Here is a 21,933-nt window from a genome sequence, read left to right as displayed (position 1 = left end):
ATTTTGAATGCCACTGCACATTACAACACATTTTCTGGGATGTTTAAACAAATTTTACATGCTGCAGTGGAGTCCTTATGCCAGTGTGCAATGCCACAGTGAAGGTAAAGTGGAAGCAAAAGGCAGTCTCCAGCTGTACATTCCTCAGGGAGGCCTCCAACACACACAGTTCATGCTGCATCGTGAACTCCAGCCTTACCAAACAGCACTAATGGAACAAACAAATAGGAATGGCGCAACCAATCCATTAACTTCTCAAAAACTCCTTTTAAGCATAGGAAGCAAGTTAGCATGTTTTAGCACTACGGTGAAAATGCAGAAATTAAGAAATGTCTTCAAACTCTTCAAAGATTCTCAGATCAAAGTCATTATCCTCTATATAACTCAAGCATCCAGTGGCTGCATTCACAACAAGGCATATTTGCACAACAAATATATTTATTTAATGAATATGGAAATTAAAACACAACAGTTGGTATTTACTATGCATTTCTTACATGAGCTACCATAGATCACGTTTGAAAGATGTTTCTATTAAAGCTTGCTTGTGTTGCTGCTCAGATTATTTACTCAAAGAAATTTAACTCTTCAGGAAGCAGAGCAACATAGAGTGGAGTATCTGCTTCTTCACTAGAGCTTTCATAGCCATCTGTAAAATTTTGGATCTCTTTTGAAAACCAGTTCAGGTTGCCTGAGAACTGGAGCCTGCTGCTATGTTAAACAACAGTAACCTTCCCCTCAGTTCCATTTTAAAACAGAGCGTTTATGACAGCTTCAGAAGTGATATACATTAATCCTGTTTGGGGCTCAACCCTACTGCACCCTGGTTATCCTATAGGACAAAACATATTAATACTTAAACATATACATTAAGAGTATCATGCATTTTACATAGAATGCTTTGGTTCTAACACAATTTCTTCATTGAATCATTGGCCAGCAAAGCACTTGCTTCCATCTTACCTGAATTATTCATGAGGCATGCTCCTGTAGAAATCATCAACTTAACTGGAAGAATCACTCAGCAGAATACCCCTGTCATATTTTATTTTTTCCCCTTTATTAAGTTCTGTTGTTAATCAAAAGCACTGCATTTTTCCCCCAAGAAAGAAGTGGCGTATGAAGAATTTATTCATGATCATGGATTACCTGACACACATCAGGAGCAGAACCTTAGACTGGAAGATGGACAACCTGCTGGGCAGAGGACAAAGTTCTTAAGAATTAGTGAAGAAATACAAATAGGTAGACATTAGTAACATTTTGACATAAATAAAATTTGGTATAAGTAACTACTTGCCAAACATCTACTTTTATGAAGTAGTAATTGTCTCAAAATAAAGGCACTAATATGACCATAATTTTGGATGAACTTATAAAGGAAATGAAAATCACCTGTTGATATTGAATAGACACAATTTATACAATTATTTCAGGAGGACTCTATTTCATCATGAAAGCTGAAAACATATACAGCATGCAACTAGCTTTCCATCTTCTCTGGTTGCTTCAGTAATATTGGGCAGAGAATATGCTCAGTATTTTACAGGCAAAAAACCCCCGCAACTAAAAATCTACTAACTGTAAAACTTGCAGTGAATTTAATCCAAACCACTACAGTATACTCCGAAACTTCACAAAAGAAAAGTTCATATCTCCAAAAAGAGCAGCACAAGACATTTTTTAAAAAATCATTTATTTCAACAGAATATTAAGATGAAGACTGAATCCAAAATGTTATGAAATTCTCTAAAATGTTATGAAATTCACATTACATTTTTTTCTGATTTCAAGGTGCTAGGAAGAGCAGATGCAAATTAAGAGTCAGACACTCTCTTATTCTGTTACTCATACAGCTCTCCACATCTAATTCAATTCCTCTAGCAATTTGTCTTGTGCTTCTGAATTTTAGAATTACCTTTAAAAAAGAACCAGAAATACTCAATTCCCTCTCCTCAAACTTCATTATCACTTCGACTTAGTACCATTTTCTCATACACACATTATGAAAACAACAGCAATAATTTAGAGCAATTTATGTCTGAAGTCAACAAGGCTGACAGGTAAGTGAATGTTCCTTGCCAGATTATTAAGTACACTTATATTTCTCTTGATGTCCTTAAATATCCTAAAGAAGAGGCCACATCCATGCACAGATTCACTTTTAAAGCTGTGATATTCAGCATTACAGTTTTGAGCTACACTATAGTCATGACCCTTTCCCCCATCTTGGAAGTGATACATGCCTCCAGAGACAGAAATACTTATAAAGGCAGAAAGACAGAACTGTTTTTCTATTCTCTGCAACAGAAGGGCTGTGATTTTCCACGCTTCTTGAGAAGGGTATATAAGCAAGGAACACTTGTTAGGAGCTCTTAGGTAAAGTGTAAAATCTGGCCCTTAAAAGTTTGCTTTCATATTTTGTCTGTTATTATCAGACAATACTGACATTTTCTTTTTTCCATTTCAGATAAATCCCCTGTATGTTCACCTTTCTCATACCAAAAGCACATAATGCCCCAACAGTACCAGAATAGCTCTGCAAAATATCATCTGTGATCCCACAGTGACAACAGGGTCAAAAGGAAACATGATTGCTGTCTGAACAGGCAGGGAGGATTTAGTTTTGCAGGCTGAGGTGTAGGTTCAGCTTGCTGGGCTAAAGAAACTCTCAATGATCACAGGCAGGTAAGTGCTCCCCAGAGGGGAGAAATGTTGTCTGTCTGGCAGGACACAGGTGAACAAAGCCAAGAGAATGATAATCTCACAACAGTTTCAAGATAACTGAAGTACGTACTTCATCTACTACCAATGCCTGCTCAAAGAAATTAAAGAAAGTGTCTTTGGATAAGGCAAGGGTCACAGACCACAAGTGTTCAATGTTTTTGGCAAATACCTGACTACTAGCACCTTTCATTAACTAATCCATTATTGATACATTTCAGAATGAAATAGAATGACTAGTAAGATTCCAGTTATGTACAGTTCTATTAAACACCCATGAAAAAAACATCACAAAAGCAAACCAGGCACTACTCTATGGAATTTAATTTGCTGTGAAAAAGAAAATCCACATAATCTTTCTAGGGAAAAATATAGGAATGAACTTTTCATCTGAACCTAGTATTCCCCACAATACTGACTCCATACTTGGCATACACCAGCACATCTAGCACTGACTGAAGACATCCTATCTAATCCCTGAAAAAAACAGGGAACTTGATTTTGGATGAACTTAAAATCCCTTAGAGGACTACTGCAAGTATAATGAAGCACCATAAGCTGAAACATTAATATAGAACAGTATAATTTTTTCCTCATTACCTTCTGCTGGTAATTATGGAAAAAATCAAACGTAATGTACATGACCTCAATTCTGCAAATGCTTAATCACGACAGGTATATGACCTATTTCTCAGTATATCCATCTTAAAATATCTTTAAAAAGAACATATAAAAATCTCACTAGAAATTTATTTTTACTTTTATCTACGCATTTTATATACATATATATATATGAGTCATCAATAAAAGGAAAACAAGCAACTAAAAGCAAGACTTTTTGTTTCAAAGAAATTTAATTTTCCTTTTAAAACATATTTCAAAATGGTGATAAACTTCTAAAATTAAAATGCATTTTGTAAATACACTATCTATATTTCCATTCAAGTATATAAGCAGAAAATGGTTTATATATTATTAATTTGCAAAATATTTTTGTAGTTCTCTTCCACTAACACATGAAGTTGGTATGTCTTCATGTGCTTTAAGTAACTTGTATATACTCTTTAATATCTCTCTTCACTGAGAGCAAATCTTAGCATTCAAGTCCAAAAGAATCTTTCAGTTACAGCTTCTGAGGCTCTCTGTTACTGCTTCCATGGTCCTATAGGTAGAGCAATTCTGCTGCTGCTTACTGACAGAGGTACCTTCCCACATACAAAGGTAGTTAGCATCTTTTAGGAAATACAATGGAATTCAAAGAAATATTTAGTAAATATTAAACCACTAAACCAATGCAGCTAACCTAAGATATACTTCATAAACAGGAGAATCCTGGTATTATGTGGAATACCAAGCCACAGTGACAAGTACCAAGCTTTATAGCAAACATACACTAACAACAGAAACAACTTTTACCTAAGTCTCTGTACTTGTTTTGGCTGTGGTAGAGTTCATTTCCTTCCACAGTGACTAATATGGGCTGTGTTTTGGATTTGTGCTGGACACAGGGTTGATAATACAGAGATGTTTTGTTATTGCTGAGCAGGGCTTACAGAGAGCCAAGGCCTTTCTGCTGTTTGTACTGCCACACTGGTGAGGAAGCTGTGGGGGCATGGGAGGCCAGGAGGAGACACAGCAGGACAGGTGACCCCAACTCGCAGATGCTTACAGGCAAAGGGATATTCCAGGCTGCATGGCATCCTGCTCAACACATAAAGCTAGTGGAAGAAGGAAGAGAGGAATGTTTAGAGTGACAGCATTTGTATTCCCAAGTCTATTACACATGATGGGGCCCTGCTGTCGAGATGGCTGAACACCTGCCTGCCCACAGGAGGCAGTGAATTAATTCTTTATTTTGCTTTGCTGTTGTGAACGACTTTTGTTTTCCCTATTTACCTGTCTTTACCTCAATCCATGAGTTTTCCTACTTTTACCCTTCTAGTTCTCTTCCCGATCCTGCTGGTGGGGTAGCGAACAAGTGGCTGCCTGGGGCTTAGCTGTTGGCTTGGGTTAAACCACAACAGTCTCTCATCCTACTTAAAACACATACTCTTCTCTCCTCCTTATTTTTGTACGTTATCTGTGCCTATGAGACAAAAGCAGCAGCTCTCTGGGCTGGGAGTCTGGAAGGATTGTGAATTGGAATACAAGGAACAAACCCCATAACCAAAGCAATATGAAAGTCCCTGAAGTGCACATTTTGTAGAAGGGAGATAAGAAATGGGTGCAAAAGAACAGAAACAGTTCTGTTATTTTGGTTTTCTTCTCATTGCAGCTACTAGGGGACAGAACTGGGGATGCAGCACTTGGGTGGTGTTTCAGGGTGGGAAGATGTGCATGTTTGTGTGGCACCAAACAGCAGTCAGTCACCACTGCAGAAAGACTGAAGAGGGCTCTGAAACTGAAATGCTTGAGAAATTGCCACAGCACGTTAGTCTTCATGCAGGTTTCACTGAATAACAAAGGAACCATTTTTCTTCAAATAGCATGCACAAAGATGTATCTCTTCATTAACTGATTGAAAGGTGTTAAAAAGACAGAAAAAAGGACTAGGATTTGTAATATCAGCACATGTGAACAAATTCAGTTCTGAAGAGATGCAGTGGAACATACCACAGTAAATTAGGTATTTTATTGCTTTGAGGCAGAAACAAATATATAATTTATGTGCATTCATGTATATAGACATAAAACACACAAACATCAAGAGAAAAGCATGAACCACTATCTCTTTTAAGAAGTCCAGTTTTTAATTAAATTTCAAAACAAGCAGGGAAGTTATAGAAAATAATGCAACATAAGCAACTTTTTATCTAGTGTAGCAGTTGAGAAGAAAACCCTTGGTCTTAAAATAATTTTTGCCTCTTTTGAAGTCACTTGAAGTTTCCTTTTTATCTCAAGAAAAACTAATAAAAGAGTAATTTATTGGTAGTATGGGTTATGAGGCAACAAAAGTACAATGTTGAAGAAAAATACATTTATGTTTGTCCTGAGCATCTCCTTAATAAGAAAGCATTCTAAACAAAAGGGGAGGTGTAGTTTGTGCTCTTATTTTATAACATTTCCATCCTTGTCTTTTTTCATAGACTTACTCCATGAAAATATGGTGTTCACCTTTGAAAAACATTTGCATGTGTTCAAAAGCCTGCTATCCATGCCACCAATTTCCCAACACATAAGGCTGAGGCACACAGAAAGCAGATTTCATTTTGGTAGCAATATTTGGAGTACAAAGTGGACAAGGACAAAGGACCAAACATGAGAAGCAAATACATTCCTTCATTTTTAATCAATATCTTGTTAGACTGGTGGGTTTCACTCATTAATCTTTTGGTAAGGGAAAAATGAAACGGATTTACCATTCCAGCAAAGTAAAATTGCAAATTAAATTTATTCTAATGAAATTGCTTACAAAGAATGCTACTTCATCATCACACATAGCTTCTGTCAAGAGAGTTTGGACTTCAGAGTATTCATTTCTTTGAGGTAATGTATTTATTGGCAAATTCTGAATCAAAAAGACCTGAAAACAAACTTTCTAAATTTTTCCTCTTACACTGTGCGTATTTTCAAAATCATGCAAATTCCACCTAAAAAGTACTGTATTTTGTGTCTAATAGCTTCAAACAAATCTGAAACTGAACTTCATGTGACTGCTGTGCTGCACTTAAATGTTCATTACATTATAACTGAGCTGGGACATACAAAAAAACCTCAAAAAATTAAAATGCCTGGAGGTTTCCAATACATTGTTTTTAATTTTTTCAGTAACTGTTGCATATTGATTGATCTGGTATTGTACAACAGAGGAAATTAGCAATTAAAAGCTTCCATGCATCCAGCATGGAAGATCCTACAAAATCCTGTTATCCACAGGAGCAAAATTAAAAGACCAAGAGGAATCAACAAAGTGAAAAAGTGCTTTCTGTAGGCCGTGCAGAATTTGTCCATTGCCGAAAAACATGAAAACTCTGCACAGATTCCACACAGAAGAGTATTTAATGTAGGATTATAACTCAATTAAGGCAACTATTTCTCTGATCCTGTAATTCTAAGGCATTTTGCAGATGGCTATGAATCCCAGCTGTAATACAAATTTCTTTCTGTTCTCTATAATATAAACTCACATATTATGTAAAGACACATTAAATCTTCTGCCTAGTAAAATAAACTTCAAAATGTAAGTCAAAAGATACACTGCTTCTGGAGATGAATTTAAAATAAGGTAAATTAAATTAACATATACAACATTATATGCAAACATCATCCATGTATGTAAATATGGCATGAACAATAAAGCTTAATTGAAAACCATGTTTACCATGTCCCAGGGCATAGGGAAGGAAGATTACCAGTCCAGCAGGTAAGTGGACACTGCATCCCACACAAGGCTGTGCACACAAATTACACAAGACTACAACTTCAGACTCCAAGTTAGCCTGGCGACTGGTGTGCTACAGGAATAAACATGCCCTTGCTCTGTTCCAATGTGAACAAAAGTGCATCTATGCTATCATTAATCATATAAGACTGGTTTGCTTCAGATTTGTCAAAACTAATTCAGCTTTGCTGAATTTAGTGACAGATACCGGATTTATCTAGACCGGGAGAAGAGGAAAAGGTTATATAAGCTTTGCTCACATAGCCAGACAAATTATATTGTTTATCCATGCCTAAACAAAAGGTCACTATTAGCTCAGGGTTAACTAAAACTTCTTAGCTAATCTCTGACCTAACTTTGACCTCTCTTATTAATTGCAGAAAAGCTTTCAGTTAGTTATGCTTACACATCCCCTCATCCCACCCCCACCCCATTCCTGTAGTTTCTTATCTTACAGATCATAAATTAAAGACAAAATATCTTTTTCTAAGACTAATTAGTACCCAATTAGCTTCATGTTGTTACCTAGAGGGGAACTGACAGTAAAGACAAACATTAAGCATTTTAATCTCTTAAATGCAGGAGGCATCTATGTAGAAGAAAGGAGTATCAGAACCTTTACTTCACTTTACTTTTCCCTCCAGATCATGAAATATTTCAGAAAACCTGTAAAAATACCCAATTCTTCTGCTTCTAGCAATTCTCATTAGAAAGAAGTACATTTATATCACTGTTAGAAGTGAAAAACTAAACACATGAAGCCTAGAGGATCTATAATTATGTTAGTTGGCAGTACCCAGACATAATCATTTGTCATTGCATCATACTTCTTACAGAGCAGTTTACACTGGGCTTGTTTAATTCCTTTAGTAGCATAGTCATTGTATGTCAGAGTATGAGTATGATGTATTTACATCCACAACATCTCCCCATCTGTGGAAGACTAATTTTTGCTCAAGTAAAAGCAAAGCACCTGAGTTATAATTCCAAAAATCACGATTTCTACTTTTATTTTTGTAAGTCAGAATTGTTCAATTTCTTGTAAAAACATATGCAGACTTAATTTAAAAATTAAGTCTGGGAGAAACTAAACCTGACTGCATTGTAAAAAATATGTAAATTTACAAAAAGGAGTTCTAATTATAGAAGAAATAAAAATCTCAAAGTTAGAAAGAAGTGTCCAAATAACATGCCTTATGTTCATCTGAACTAAAGAATATCGGGAATTATGCTTTTAAAGTCTACTCTAGTTAGATACTGAAGCTAAAAAGCTCAGTAGTAATTCAACATTATTCTAACTGCTGAGGCCTTACCATTCCATCACATCCATATTCATATTTCTTGTCTTTTTGTACTGGTAAAAGCCTCTCCAAAATAAATTCATCCAGTCATACTGAGGATCATATCTGACACCCAAGCGATAACATAAGTCTAAATTAAGTTCAGTTTTCTTCCTCTTCTCTACAGGAAATGAGAATGCTCCTCCATCATCTGAACAAAGGCACCTGGGTTACTGCATAAATAAAAAAGGTTGTCCATTACTGTTTGTAACACTGGTAGATAAACTCTTGCCTAAGAAGGACCTAAAACTTCTTTTATTAGAGTATAGTCAACTGTTTGGATCAAATCCAGATTCATATTCATTTGCTAGCTGCAAATAAACCCCTCTGTACAGTCAGTACAGCTTTCTTATATTTTAATATTATTCACTAGAAGCTCCATTCTTCTGAGTTTGCGTTTATTCTTTGGCATGGGCTTGTCATATAAGCCATTTTTGAGAAGATGTTCCTTGCTGTGATGGATCTGGGCACCATGCTGAAGTTGGAAAGAGCATAAAGCTTGAAGCGGATGGAGTATAGTCTGCAGAAACATGAAGGGGTGGGGGACAAAAGAACCCCAAGCTTTTAGAAAGGTATTTTAGAGACATCAATTATTATCATTTTTTTAATTCAATGACTACTTAAAAATGCTAATAAAATACAAATTGGACGATAAATGCTGTTAAAATATACCCTTTGGAGACACAAAAGGTGGACCTGAACAGAAAGAATCACAGAGCAGTCATACACAACCTGCATGGTGCCATCCCTCACTCCTTCCTTTGGAACCACTCAATCTTGACTTCAGCCCTAGCCACATTACTGTAAGTTATGGCTTTGAGCTGACCTCAGCAATGGACTACAATCAATTACTGTGGCTTGGTCAACAAGCTGCAATAGAATAAGTCACAATAACTAAGCTGCTTGGGCTTGCACAAAAATCTCTTGAGGCAGGGTTTTAGGAAGAGAGGAGGGACTCATGATCAAGGTACCTGGACTGCAATCCTGGAGACACAACTGTGTCCATGCTTCTGCCCAGAGGTATTGCGTAGGATTAATGAAGCCACACAAACCAAATGTATCTCAAGTGGTCCCTAACTGTAGACTCTTCATTTTCTGGTTGCCTGGCTAAGTCAGGGGGGCCCCATGTGCAGATGTAAAGGTGTAAAGCAATCACATGTGTAACTGCAGTCAGCAGGAGCTGAGATTCTACTGAGAAAAATATGACTCTTAAGAGCACACAGGAAAATTAAGTGACATACTGGGTACCAAACCAGCATGTTTTTAATTTCCATGGCTCTCAACTTCAGTTCACTGTCTCATATGCTGGGAATAGCACTCAGTTCAGAGATGGTATAAAAAATGCATTAATGTAGCTCTTGGCTACTGCAATGCTTAGAGAAAACAGAAATTTTGTATTTGAAAAGTAGGCTGGGCCAATTCTCAGTGGTAGGGGTGAATCAGAATATAAGACTGGTAACTATAGACATTAACTAAGCATTCACTGTAAGACAGAAGTTCTAGCGAAGGAAAAATATGTTGCCCTAGCACAACAAAGGACAAGGTAAATATAAAACCCCACATATATACACAAGTTTCTTGAAAACCATCTTTACTTGGAGTTCCAATTTCTGAGCTTTATTTTCTTGTGTGTCTATACACTTTGTCCAAATCTGGGTTTTATACCCAATTAATTTAATATTAAGGTGAGTCTAGTGTCAGAGAGGCAGACACAGAGATGGCATACTATATATTATGCCAGCTGCAGGAGCAATTTTTTTAATTGGCAGATGTTTCATACCTAATATATGAAAATATTAGCTAGCTGATGGAGAGCAGTATGAGCACTCCAGGGTGAAGAAGAGCATGTAGGGGTACATGGATGGGCTTTAAATCTTTTTTCACAGATCATTCACTACTGAATTCTGGGCACACAGTTGAATTGCAGACTTGGCTCAGTGGTGTAAAAGTACTTGTAGGTGTTTTTCAGAGGGCTTATTAAATTGATATTACTAATGTCAGCAACAAAAGATTAAGAAGGACATTTTCTTAATGACCTCTTCCATCACAGACTAGTGGGATCACAATTTACAAGGAAAGGCTAATGTCCAATTAGTATTCTCTGACCTGGGATAAACTTAAACTCAAGAACTATTAAGTCCCAAATTCCTCCAGTGACATGTAAGAGTTGTGAGCCAGCTGGTAGGCAGACATAACCCAGTGGGTTACATTCCATGACCAAGGAATGCAGGAGATCAGAAGACATGGTTTAAAAAAGCATTAAATCTTCGAGATAGCTGTAAGGGGGAGTTCAGATCATCTCTGCTGTCTCGTTTTTGGAGAAAACAATTTACCTCTTTCCATGCAGTAACATACCTTATCTCCTGTCACAAAATGAATTAGGTTTTTCAGAGTTAAAGATCACTTTGTTGTGTTCACTGTTGGAGCACAACGTGAAAGAGTCACAGCAATTTGAACACTCCAGAGTTAATAAATGAAAAATTGTATCCATTGCTGCATTCCTGTTTTAGTTGGCTATGCAACAAAACTATTACAACTGTCATTAAGATTTTAACTGTCAAGTTTTACATTAATAGCTAAGTACCTTCACTGCCCCTGTACCATTCATAAAAGAAAAATTCAGGTATTTAAGTTTACATACCTCTTGTATACTCTTATTTTTTTCCAGGATGGAAAGAGCAACAGCTGCACATTCAAGAGTAGACAGACAGGTGTTTGTTGGTTGTGTACGAATTACATATTGACTGGAAATACTGGGTTTTAACTGCACCTGAAAAATAGCAAACTCTAGTAAAATAAACGGGCCAGGATAACACATGAGATAGCTATTCTCTACACCAAGCAAAACACATCCCCTTTCCCTCTGTGTTCACTCATCTTCTTTTCTTTTTGCTTTTTGGTCTTCCAAATGCCATTGCCATGCTACTGTTCAGTGTAATACACGAGTCACCATCACAAATAAAAACTGCACAACTGTAACTGTATAATTGTGCAAAGGAAATACAATTTTTTGTTAGAGAAAGACTAAGTGAAATTTCAGCAACTGATTTCAATTGCCGTATATATATGCTGTAACAAAAATAGATTTATTCACTTATGCTTTTTTTTATTACTCTAAACACACAAAAACATGCAAGCTACAACGGCCATATAGTCATTAACATTTTCTATCTTGGCAAAATATTATTTGTCAAAGTTCTGAATCTCAGACTTCTAGAAACTATTTATTCACATAACAAATCAGGCTAATTAGATTGATTAGAACTATTTATTTAACAAAATCCTGTCTGAAAATAATTTACTGGCTCTACCTGAAGTGATAAACACTTTATGCTATCTTGAAAATGAAAGGATTTTAAGAAAAGGAAATTTAATTCAACAATAGCTCCAAAAGCTTTTACCAAGTTTTTAAAAAGTGGTTGAAACAATACCCAATTTACACTACGTGACTCTGTGTGAAAATTCAGATATTATTCCTGTATTCCTAAGATTTCCATCTCCACATATATCTAAAATGCAATTTGTAAAACAAATAATGTTTTAGCAATATTGTCAATATTCTTAACCAAAAATTCTCAGTTCTTTTTCCAACAACATTGTAGTGCAATACAAAAAATCCAGACACATGGTTATAAAAGAGTAACTTAATTTTCTTCTTTTTTAAACTCATCCCATGAATGAGTCTTTTATTCATCTTTTATTTTTCTGCTTCTTGAAAAAATGAGTGAGTGATCCGCCATGGCCATAATATTGTTCCCATTTTGCCTGCCAGAAGTCTTTCACCATTCCTCACTTTATTCAATACTTTCCTCCTCCACTTTTCTTGTTTTTCCTTTTATTTGAAATATTTTATTTTCCTTCATCTCTCTTACAAGCAATTTTACCCATGCCTTAAAGTTCAAGGTATCCCATTTATAAAAGGAGAAATTCCAGACTGCTGAAGAGACATAAATAAGTCAGATGAAATTCCACCGCCTTACTTATCCCAATTTAAATGAAATTTAAAATAGTAAAATAAAAAAAGGAAACAAGAAAAGAGCAAAAGGAATTCTGGAAAGCACAAGCAAGTTAGCTATAAAAAGTCAATTTACTCAAATATAGGAAAATTCAGAAAAATTAAGCTTTTCTTGCCTATCTTCTTCAATTTGGCATGGAAAAACCAGAAAAGAATAAAATTACTTCAGAGGAAGAAAAAATGTAGAATGTAGACATCAGTGTAGATAATGAAAAGAAAAAGAAGATAGTATTTTCATTTTGGTTTTATGCCTTCTCTCTGTGACCATGTCTTCACCACAACAGAGTAGGAAGCCTAGTTAATTGAAGTATACAGAAAACTATGCTGGAAGAAGTAGGGACCACTTAGAAACTTCTACCTAGGTATCAAAAAACAGAGTGAACTCAGTCCATCACTTCTCCAACACATGTCTTGAGCAGCAAAGCAGACATATATTCACACCTTTTTCTCAACAGCTGACAGCTACATTCTTCATGGAGTACATCTCCAGAGGCTAAAACCACCTGATGGAGCACCTGCAGGCCCACTGGTTTGCCCCTCCCTTGGACAGCGCCATGAGGGTTTTTTCCCTAGGACTTAGGAATAGTTCTGTTTGCTGCTTTCTATACTTCATTCCTTGGGTCTCATGCTGAAAAACACTTGAAATAATCAACATTCCAGAGAAAGAAAACCTATCAATGATTGCAAGACAACTTCTAAAGAAAAGGGGCCTGTACACTGCCACACAACCACGGAGCCAAAATGTGTATCATGTGTATAACTGCAGCTCTCAAACAACTGGCAAGGCACAAAAGGCAACTTTCTAGTACTGACAGCAACAGCAGCAGCAACAAGTTTCTTCTTTCCTGAGTAGAAAGAGAAAGGATGGAAACAAGTGTCCCCATCCATTTTTCTGAAAAATTACACTTTCCTTGGGATAAGATTAAAATACCATAGAGAGTGGTGGAGATCAGAGGAAGAATATGTGATCAAGACAACTGCCAGCTACAATTTTGTCTCTTAGGCTTCTTTCAGCATGCATTTTACCCTACTCTTTAAAGCAGCACAATCTAAATAAATCATCCCTAGTCACCTAAATACAGTCAGGGTAGTCTTTGTCTACTGCAAATTGGACAGATTCATCAAAACTCCCATCTGAAACTAGATACACTTACTGAACCAATAAAACACAATACTCCACCCATTCAGAGCATAAACTGAATGGTAAAACAAAGCAGAAACAATACAGAAACCAAAACAAATTACCATAGTTACTAAATATTTCAGACATAGGAAGATATCTTCTTGGAAAAAATGCCTAGACATATGAAATATTTACTTGTCCTCAGACTTGATTGGGTAGGAAGATGACTTATTTAATTTTTCCCCAAGAGGTCTAAACTTGCACTGCCTTTTGTGCAGTTAATAGTTTCAGATACTGTATTGCAACAATCTCATCCAAGTTTCTGCATTATCTATGTGCATTAATTCTTTATCTGTCACCTGTGTCTCTCAAATCCAGCTGAACAAATTTAGTTCAAATTTACAGAAATATTCATACAGTTAATTTAAAACAAAATCAGACTGTCTGCCTCCTACACCAGACTTCAATATCTCAGTTCAAAATGAGTATACAAAAATACCCTGTTTAAGTACATTTCAAAATAATAATTATGACATTTTTGAAGTGCTTCTCCATAAAAAGACAGATACCACAATACAACAACTTGTTTGTTTTTGCTTCAAAGTAATTTGGAGATCATATGTACACTTTGGAATAATATCAATTTCTATCAAAATACAGAAATGACAAGTTGAAAAAACAGCAGCCAGATTAATATTGCTCACAAAAATAACAAGAAAGAAGATGGAAACTATCTCAGCCAACTCAAACTAGAGAGAAATTTAGATAATCTGAATGCAATTACTCACTGGAATTCAGCCAAGACACTGAAATTAGTGTATCTGCTCTCTGTAAGTGTGAAGGAGTTTGGGGACTTAATTTCCCAGCCATCAGAAGTAGGAAGCGACACATAAAATAAAGTTTCATTTCTATCTGTAACTGAAGACTCCTGCTTCAAAAGCCTGAATTTCAGCAAATCTCACAAACTGTTACACTAACTTAACACTGGCTTATCTGCCAATGCACCATTTCCTCAGCAAATGCTACAGCCTTTGAGCATTTACAAAGGATTTGAACCACAGAAAAAATTGTGACCCTTCAGTGTTTCTTGGGGCAGAGTTTTTCTTCCTGAGCCTTCCTTGAAAATGCTCCAGGCAACTAAAGACCCAGCTGATCTTGTTCAGCTGTTCAAAATTGATAGGAGCAAAAGTGTTGCCTTGATGGGGTCAAAGACCTGCTGTTTGAAATTTTAAAAATTTAAGTCAGTAAAAACAGGAAACCGATTTCTGCTTTTATTTTAAATAATAGAACTGGAGGTCTAGCAGAAAGCTCTAAGTCCTCTCCTTAATATCAGTATCTTTTTATCTTTTCTGTGTTAATTTCTTCATCACTACTCTTACCAGCTTTATCCTCACCAGCTTTACTCTCCAAGAGAACCCAACATTATGCAAAATTATACTTGAAAAATAATACATCACCAAGAATTCAAAAAAGTTAGTACATCTGTCTCACAGGGCACACTAAACAATTCTTGCCTGTTCTACAGGCATCTCAAAAAAGGCAGAGGCATAATATATTTTTCTGTGGCTTCTATAAAAAACTTAATACTTAAGATCCCTTCCTCTTTATGTTGATAGTGTCTTTTGAAAATCTGAATGTCAGCTTGGAAATTAATTTGCTTAACTTTTCAAGAATGAAGGAAGAAAGTACCATCTGTCCTCCTGCTTAACATAGGCACTAGTTACTCATATTAATAAATATTAATATGAGTAACTAGTGGTTATTTATTAATAACCACTATTTATTAATATGGACATATTAATAAATACCTTTCAGAAAAAAAATTGCCATTTCTTTAAACTACCTCAAACGGCACCAGAAAAAACCTCAGAGAGAGTACAATCACATCTTGCTATCTTGCCCATCCTTCTAGAACCTAGCAAAAAATCGCTTTCAAGGTGCTTAAGGCAGTAAGAGCATTCTCTGGAAGCTACTGCAAAAACAACCTCAGACAAAGGATGGGTGACAGGCAGGGGAAGATCTTTCACTCAGTATCCACCTTGCACAAGCACCTTTTACCTGTAAGCAAAAACAGTTTTCCGTATCTTACAGAAATTTCATGCAGTTAGTAAAATTAACTTTGTGCTGGAGAAGACAGGCTGAGTAAATTTAGTCTCAGCAGGCTACTGAAATTTAAATCAAGAATATAAATAAATTATCTTGTTCAAAACCCTGGCTTTAATTTAAAGTGACATCTTAAGAGCACTCTCTTTCTAAAATACTGGAGGGAATAACTGCCATGCAACTGTCACAAATGGACAGCCTGAAAAAGTAGATACCTGTCACAAAACCCTCAATCCATGAGGGCATGACTTTAAAGACTTTGATGACTGGAAAAAGGGAAACATAAGCTCCATTTTTGAAAATGGAAAGCAGAAGATCTAGGGATCTACAGAGAAGTCTCATCTGCCAGACAAGCTTATGAAGCAGATTCTCCTGGAAACCATGCTAAGACACATGGAAAACAAAGAGGTACTGGAAAGAGCCAGCATGGCTTTACAGAGGGGAAATCTTGTCTTCTGTGATGGAGCTATTGGTAGATAAGGGAGCACCGGTGGATAAGGGCAGAGCAATTGACACTGTCTACCTGTACTTATGCAAAGCTTTGGACACTGTTTCACAGGACATCCTTGCCTCTAAATTGGAGACACATAGTAATGACAGGACAAGGAGTAATGGGTACACTGAAAGAGGGAAATTTACGCTAGATATTGGGAAGAAATTTTTACTGTGAGGGTGGTGAGACACTGGAACAGGTTGCCTAAGAATGGGTTGTAGCCATTAGTCCTTGTCCTGTCATTACAGTTCTTGATGAAGGGTCCCTCTCCAGCTTCCCTGCAGGCCCCTTCAGATCCTGCAAGGTTGCCATGAGGTCACACAACCTCCCCTTCTCCAGGCTGGACATCCCCAGCCTGGCATTGTAGGGGATGTGCTCCAGTCTGTTTATTGACTTCATGTTCCTCCTCTGGACTTGCTCCTACAGTTCCATGTAGGAGCAAGTTGGGGACACCAGAACTGGACACAGCCCTGCCATGGGGTCTCACCAGAGCAGAGCAGAGCAGAGCAGAGCAGAGCAGAGCAGAGCAGAGGGGCAGAATCCCCTCCCTCGCCCTGCTGGCCACGCTGCTTTTGGCACAGCCCAGGGCACGTCTGGCTTTGTGGGCTGTGAGCACACACTGCTGGCCCATGTGGAGTTTTCCATCTGTCATCCCCGCCAAGCCCTGCCCCACAGGGCTGCTCCCAATCACTTCTCTTCCCAACCTGTGGGTGTGTCGGGGATTGCCATGACCCGGGTGTAGGACCTTGCACTTGCACTTCGTTGAACTTCTTGATGTTCCCACAGTTCCACTTTCCAAGCCTGTCCAAGGTCCTTCTGCTGGCATCCCTTGCCTTGGGCATGTCCCTGCCCCACACAGCGTGGTATCATCAGGGAGCTTGCTGAGGGTGCTCTCAATGCCACTGTCCCTGTCACCAGAAAAGGTGTTGAACAGTATCAGCCCCAGTATCAGCCCTGGGGGACATGTATAATCCCCTTCGTTTCCTGTATGAATATTTACAAGCATAAGAAGAAAAAAAAACCCAAAAGGAAAGAAAAAACAAAACAAAACAAAACAAAACAAAACAAAAAACCAAAAAAAGGCAAGAAACAAAAAAAACACCACCAACCAGGAGGCCTTGCTATCCTTAAAGGAAGCTAAATAGTAAATAGATTGGCCTTCAGTGAAAACAGGTAACTGAAATAAATTCCAAGTGCACATGAGCTGCAGCTCTAACCCAAAAGGAACAGTTTTACCTCCTGTAAAAGAACACAGCATGAAGCAGATAAAAATGTCAAAAAAACAAAGAGCTAACAGACAGTAAAAGTGTAAGGAAAGGAAAATATTCACAGGTAAGACTTTAGAGAAGATGCAAATGCTCCTAGGAATATCTGGACTATATATTCTGTAAAAAATAATTGAAATACCATCTGGTTATGGTCTCAGTTTCTGTAATTGCACAATTTGACCTACAACTAAGGAAATAAATAATTTAATACTGCCATTAAGTTATGGAAAAATTATTATATTTAAGTACATGTCATATAGGTTATTCACGCCACTTCGTAAAATGACTATGCATTTCCAGTTAATTTCCAGGCACTGTATTTTTTTGTATTTGGAGAAGAAAAAATCTAGAAATTATTTCTGGTAATATCTCTCTTGCTCTGCTTACATTTAAAAAATTAATGTCAGCCAACAGTTCAATATTTTATGCAGCACTATTCTTTTAATAATTAATAAAAGAGGAAAGTGTGGCAAGTAAATTCAGTCAGTGTGAAGAGTATGAACGTAGAGAATGGGGTCATGAAATAAAGAAAGAAAAATTAATTAATTGTATTGTTACAGCCATTTAACTATAATTACCTGCAAATATCAGAAAATTGAAAATGAAAATTAAATACCTCAGTGTCAAAATGTAGCATCAATGCAATGATACTGTTCTTTGGAACCTACCAATTATTTTTGCTTTGTGTAATTTCTTGTTTTCTTACTGTATGGGAAGAGCAGTAGGCACTTCCTTGGACAGAGGAAAAGCAGCAGAAGAAGAAGGGAACATGAAAAGAAAAAGTAAAAGAATAAAAAAAATCTTCAATTAATGTAGCTATTGGAAAGCAAATTTAATCAAAATTAAATATATTTCCAGTTTACTTTTTACGAAATGTTCTTATCCCATGAGAATATGGGTATAACGGTACAAAATTTGCAAATGCTCCTGAATTGCTCTAGCACCTGGATATTCAGACATCTTTTGAAGGGTTTGACAACAATTATGAGAGAAAAGGAAAAGAAAAAAAGCTTCTGCCCAAGTGTGAGGAATCAATTCAGTTTTGTTATGCCTCAACAATGGTTGTCAGAGGCATGTAGGAGAGAGGTTGCACAAGTCCAGGAGGTCGCTAGGAGAAGATGGAGGAAAGCCTTGTCCCTGGGGAGACTCCACCTGGCAACCATTTCATGTCTCACATGGTGCAGGCAGTCAGCAGGGGAACACCACAGACACTATACCCCAGAGACACTCTCCAGTCAGGTGACAAAAGGTCTCTGCCAATGGACTGCCCTGGGACATTGGGCCAATGGTCTCCTGTCAGCAGGTGGACTTTGGGAGGAGCCAGGGCATAAAAAGTAACTGCACAAGAAGCTCTGGGGGAGTGTTCTGTTCTTTGCCTTTTGACGCCCTGGGGGGCTTTTCAAACACGATTTTTGAGTGTGGGCTTTTGGCTTGGGGCTGTCCTTTTGCTTTTGAGGCTTGGTGATTCAAAGGGCTTTTTTGAGACTTGCTTTTTGAGACTTGCTTGTCAAAACTTGCTTTTGAGTCGAGGCGTTTTGAGCCTAACACTTTTGCCCTGGCCCCAGCCTTTTGGCTCTCCTGTCCTCACTAGCTCTTGCTCACCTTCGCATCTGCCCTGCCTCCCTGTGCCCTTGACCAGCGCCCTGCCTGCTTCACCTCTGTGTCCCTGCTGAGCCACCTGTGTCCAACCCAGCCTGCCTCCGAGCCTGCCCACAGCTGTGATCCTCACCGTGACTCTGTCCAGATTTCTGGACCTTCTCCCTTGTGAGCACCCCTCCCCTTGTGTCTGGTTGCCCATCGCCACAGTAGCCATCCACAGCCCGTGCCTCATGGACACAGACAGCACTCCCTGACCTCTGGTGGTAATGCTCTCTCCTTCCCTCTGTCTGTTCTCCCTCTATCCCATTTTTCTTCCTCTTGCTCTGTCTTCTCTAGCCCTCTTTGGTAGAGTAACTCCTTTTTATCTTGCTCTCTCATTACCAATAAACGGTTCACAGATGCAATGTTTGCCCTGCTTGGCTTAATTTTGTTCCCAACCATCATTATTAAAAGAACTCCTCACAGTTCCCCACAGTGGAACACAACAGCAAGAATAAAGAAGCATACGCATCTGACATCTGGTAAATCATTTCACACCTTTCAGTCACAAAGAAAATGTCACTGTATTGAGAGGTAATAAATACATATTTACCAGAAAAATGTCAATGACCAATGTCATTCAAATTAACCTAAATGTCACATGGACAGAATACTGTTGATTGCTCAGCATCATATCTCAACTATGCCTACAATCCTGACCCAAAATAATTCCCAGTTCTCTCTCTTTGATCTCAGTTTTCTTAAACAGCAATTTCTAACAGTCCTAGCATAAAACATTTTGTTGTCTTGAGTTCAATTTTTTTTTTTATGTTTTGGTTGTAATAAGACAGCAACTAAAAACTTAACACATCAAACATTTCACAATATGTAACAGCTGTTAATCATTATGTTTATCTTACAAGTCATCATACACAGGATAGGTTATGAACTACTTACTTAATGAAAACAAGTTTTCTTGCTACAATAAAAATTGCACAGTTGGAGAAAAACCAATATAATGTACAAACAAAAATTTACTGCCAAGGCTCACAGGGCCTCCTTCACCCTAAGGACAACTGGGCTACCCTGTGGGATTATTAGTAAAATCACTATTAGTACACACTACTGTCATATACAGATAGATAAGAAATGTGCTTGGAACAAGTCAGTGAAAGTGCAGTGGTTTTCTTCCATGAGCACGGATGGATGGTTGGTTGAATCCATACTTTCCAGGACCAGCCTTACTACAGTTTTCCCTGCTGCAACCATTGTGGCTGGTCTTTGTTGCCTTGGCTTCTGATTTGTCTCCTGCCCACCTGCACTTTTTATTCATGATCATACTTCTTTCCCTTGCAGAATTAAACTGGGCATTGTTCATTTATTTAGGTTCTATGGCAAAATTTAGTATTGAATTTCTCTCATGCAAACTGTAAACTGTAACAAATAAAAATAGAGTGAAAAAAGCATAAAGATAAAAGGGGGACTGTAAAAAAAATTCATTTACTACTTGGCACTATTTATTATTTAGCCCTCATCACTTGCTGAAGTCTCGTAACTGTGGAGATGAGAAAAAGTATTTTTCTCTGCATCTCCTGAGCTCATTGAATAGGAGATTCTATAAAAAATTCAGAGAGCAATCAGAATAAGAGTTAATTAAGATACAGCCAGATGACAACAGTGACTTGATATTTTGCTTTTACTTCTGTTCTGGTGTTTTCTGTGTGAAAATGAACAAATGGTTTTATATTTCTACTTTTACATTAATTGTAAACCACTGTCAAGGTGTTAGACAGTTTGCTATACAACATAAACTGTATTACACTTGTGTCTGTGAGCAATAACTACATTAGAAGGAAATTTTAACTTTCTCTGGAAGGAATTTATGTAAATGGCCGAGTACACTTTAGAGTAACTGCTTGTTCCATCAACGAAATTCCTCTGATTTTTGAACATGTTTTCAGAAACAAAATGCTACTCATTCCTTAATCCTCTAGGCTTGAAAATGGCAAATTCACAAATAAAGTTTTATTATCTGAATATACCAGAGGACTAGATGACAAACCCCACTTACTGTTAAAAAGTATGCTATAACTATTCAATGAACCTCAAACCATTACAGTTTCTTCACCAACTCATTAATGACTTTACCCATCATTAACAGAAAATAATTAAATTCAGCATTTGCTCAGCTATGCATAGTGCATAGCTGAGCAAATTAAGTTATGCATTAATTTTGTATTGATAGTTCTGGTATTGCTGCAAGTTGAATCGCTGACAGAAGACCCTACAGCCAACTACAATTCAGTGTCCTACACCTTTTGACACTTTAGCATTTCATCACATCTACCATGTAATTTGCTTTAAACCAGGTGGCATTTTATGACTTCCTGTCTAGCATTTGACCCTTCAGGGAAAGCCCATGGGACTCTCCTACCTAGTAACTTCAGTGGCACCACTTCAACTGAAAAGCAGGTGGACCCGTAGAGGAAGGGGTTTTTTTAATGTCTTTTCTTTTAAATAAAAGGAGTGGCAAGAGTTTGTCCCTTGCTCTCCATACTCCGTGAGCAGCTCTATTATTTCTTTCTTAGTGCTCAGTGAAGTCCTGAGAATAGCTGGCACATCTCTTCACTGATTCCTACAGAAGAGGGTTAAGAATGCTCTCCCAAAGAATCCCTATGATGACAGAGTTTCAAGCAAGCTGTTTGATAGGACTTACTCTCAGACATCCCATACCATCTGTGAATCCATGCTTACGCTGCAGAGACCACACAAATACAATCCAGTAAGTGCTACTCACTTTGCACAACATGAAGTTTTGACAAGAGCAACAAGGTAAGTTGGCAAAGAATTCTTTAAACAGATGTTGATGTGACTTGACTTTGGCGAAAGATCAAACCTCTGGAATCTC

At 37.4% G+C, this 21,933-nt stretch overlaps 1 protein-coding gene across 2 annotated transcripts in view; it reads right to left on the bottom strand.

Annotated features, from left to right (window-relative positions):
- Positions 1-473: 473 nt before the first annotated feature.
- DTWD2 (DTW domain containing 2) overlaps positions 474-21,933 on the bottom strand; it is a 71,788-nt gene continuing 50,328 nt past the window's right edge. Inside the window, exons 5-6 of one of the 2 annotated variants that reach the window (XM_071424392.1) lie at positions 11,087-11,215; positions 474-3,956 (exon numbers count right to left, since the gene is read on the bottom strand). In XM_071424392.1, coding sequence (XP_071280493.1) covers positions 3,870-3,956; positions 11,087-11,215 — 216 coding nt within the window. In that variant the 3' untranslated portion in view covers positions 474-3,869. Of the gene's footprint in view, positions 3,957-5,453; positions 8,966-11,086; positions 11,216-21,933 lie in introns of those variants that run through there. The other variant, XM_071424391.1, reaches the window with a different exon arrangement.

Source organism: Agelaius tricolor, unplaced genomic scaffold, assembly GCF_023055355.1.
Source record: "Agelaius tricolor isolate 1412-34295 unplaced genomic scaffold, bAgeTri1.0.p SCAF_4, whole genome shotgun sequence".
Taxonomy (NCBI): domain Eukaryota; kingdom Metazoa; phylum Chordata; class Aves; order Passeriformes; family Icteridae; genus Agelaius; species Agelaius tricolor.
Note: the sequence above shows the minus strand (reverse complement) of the source record. Positions and strands in the feature narration are given on the sequence as shown.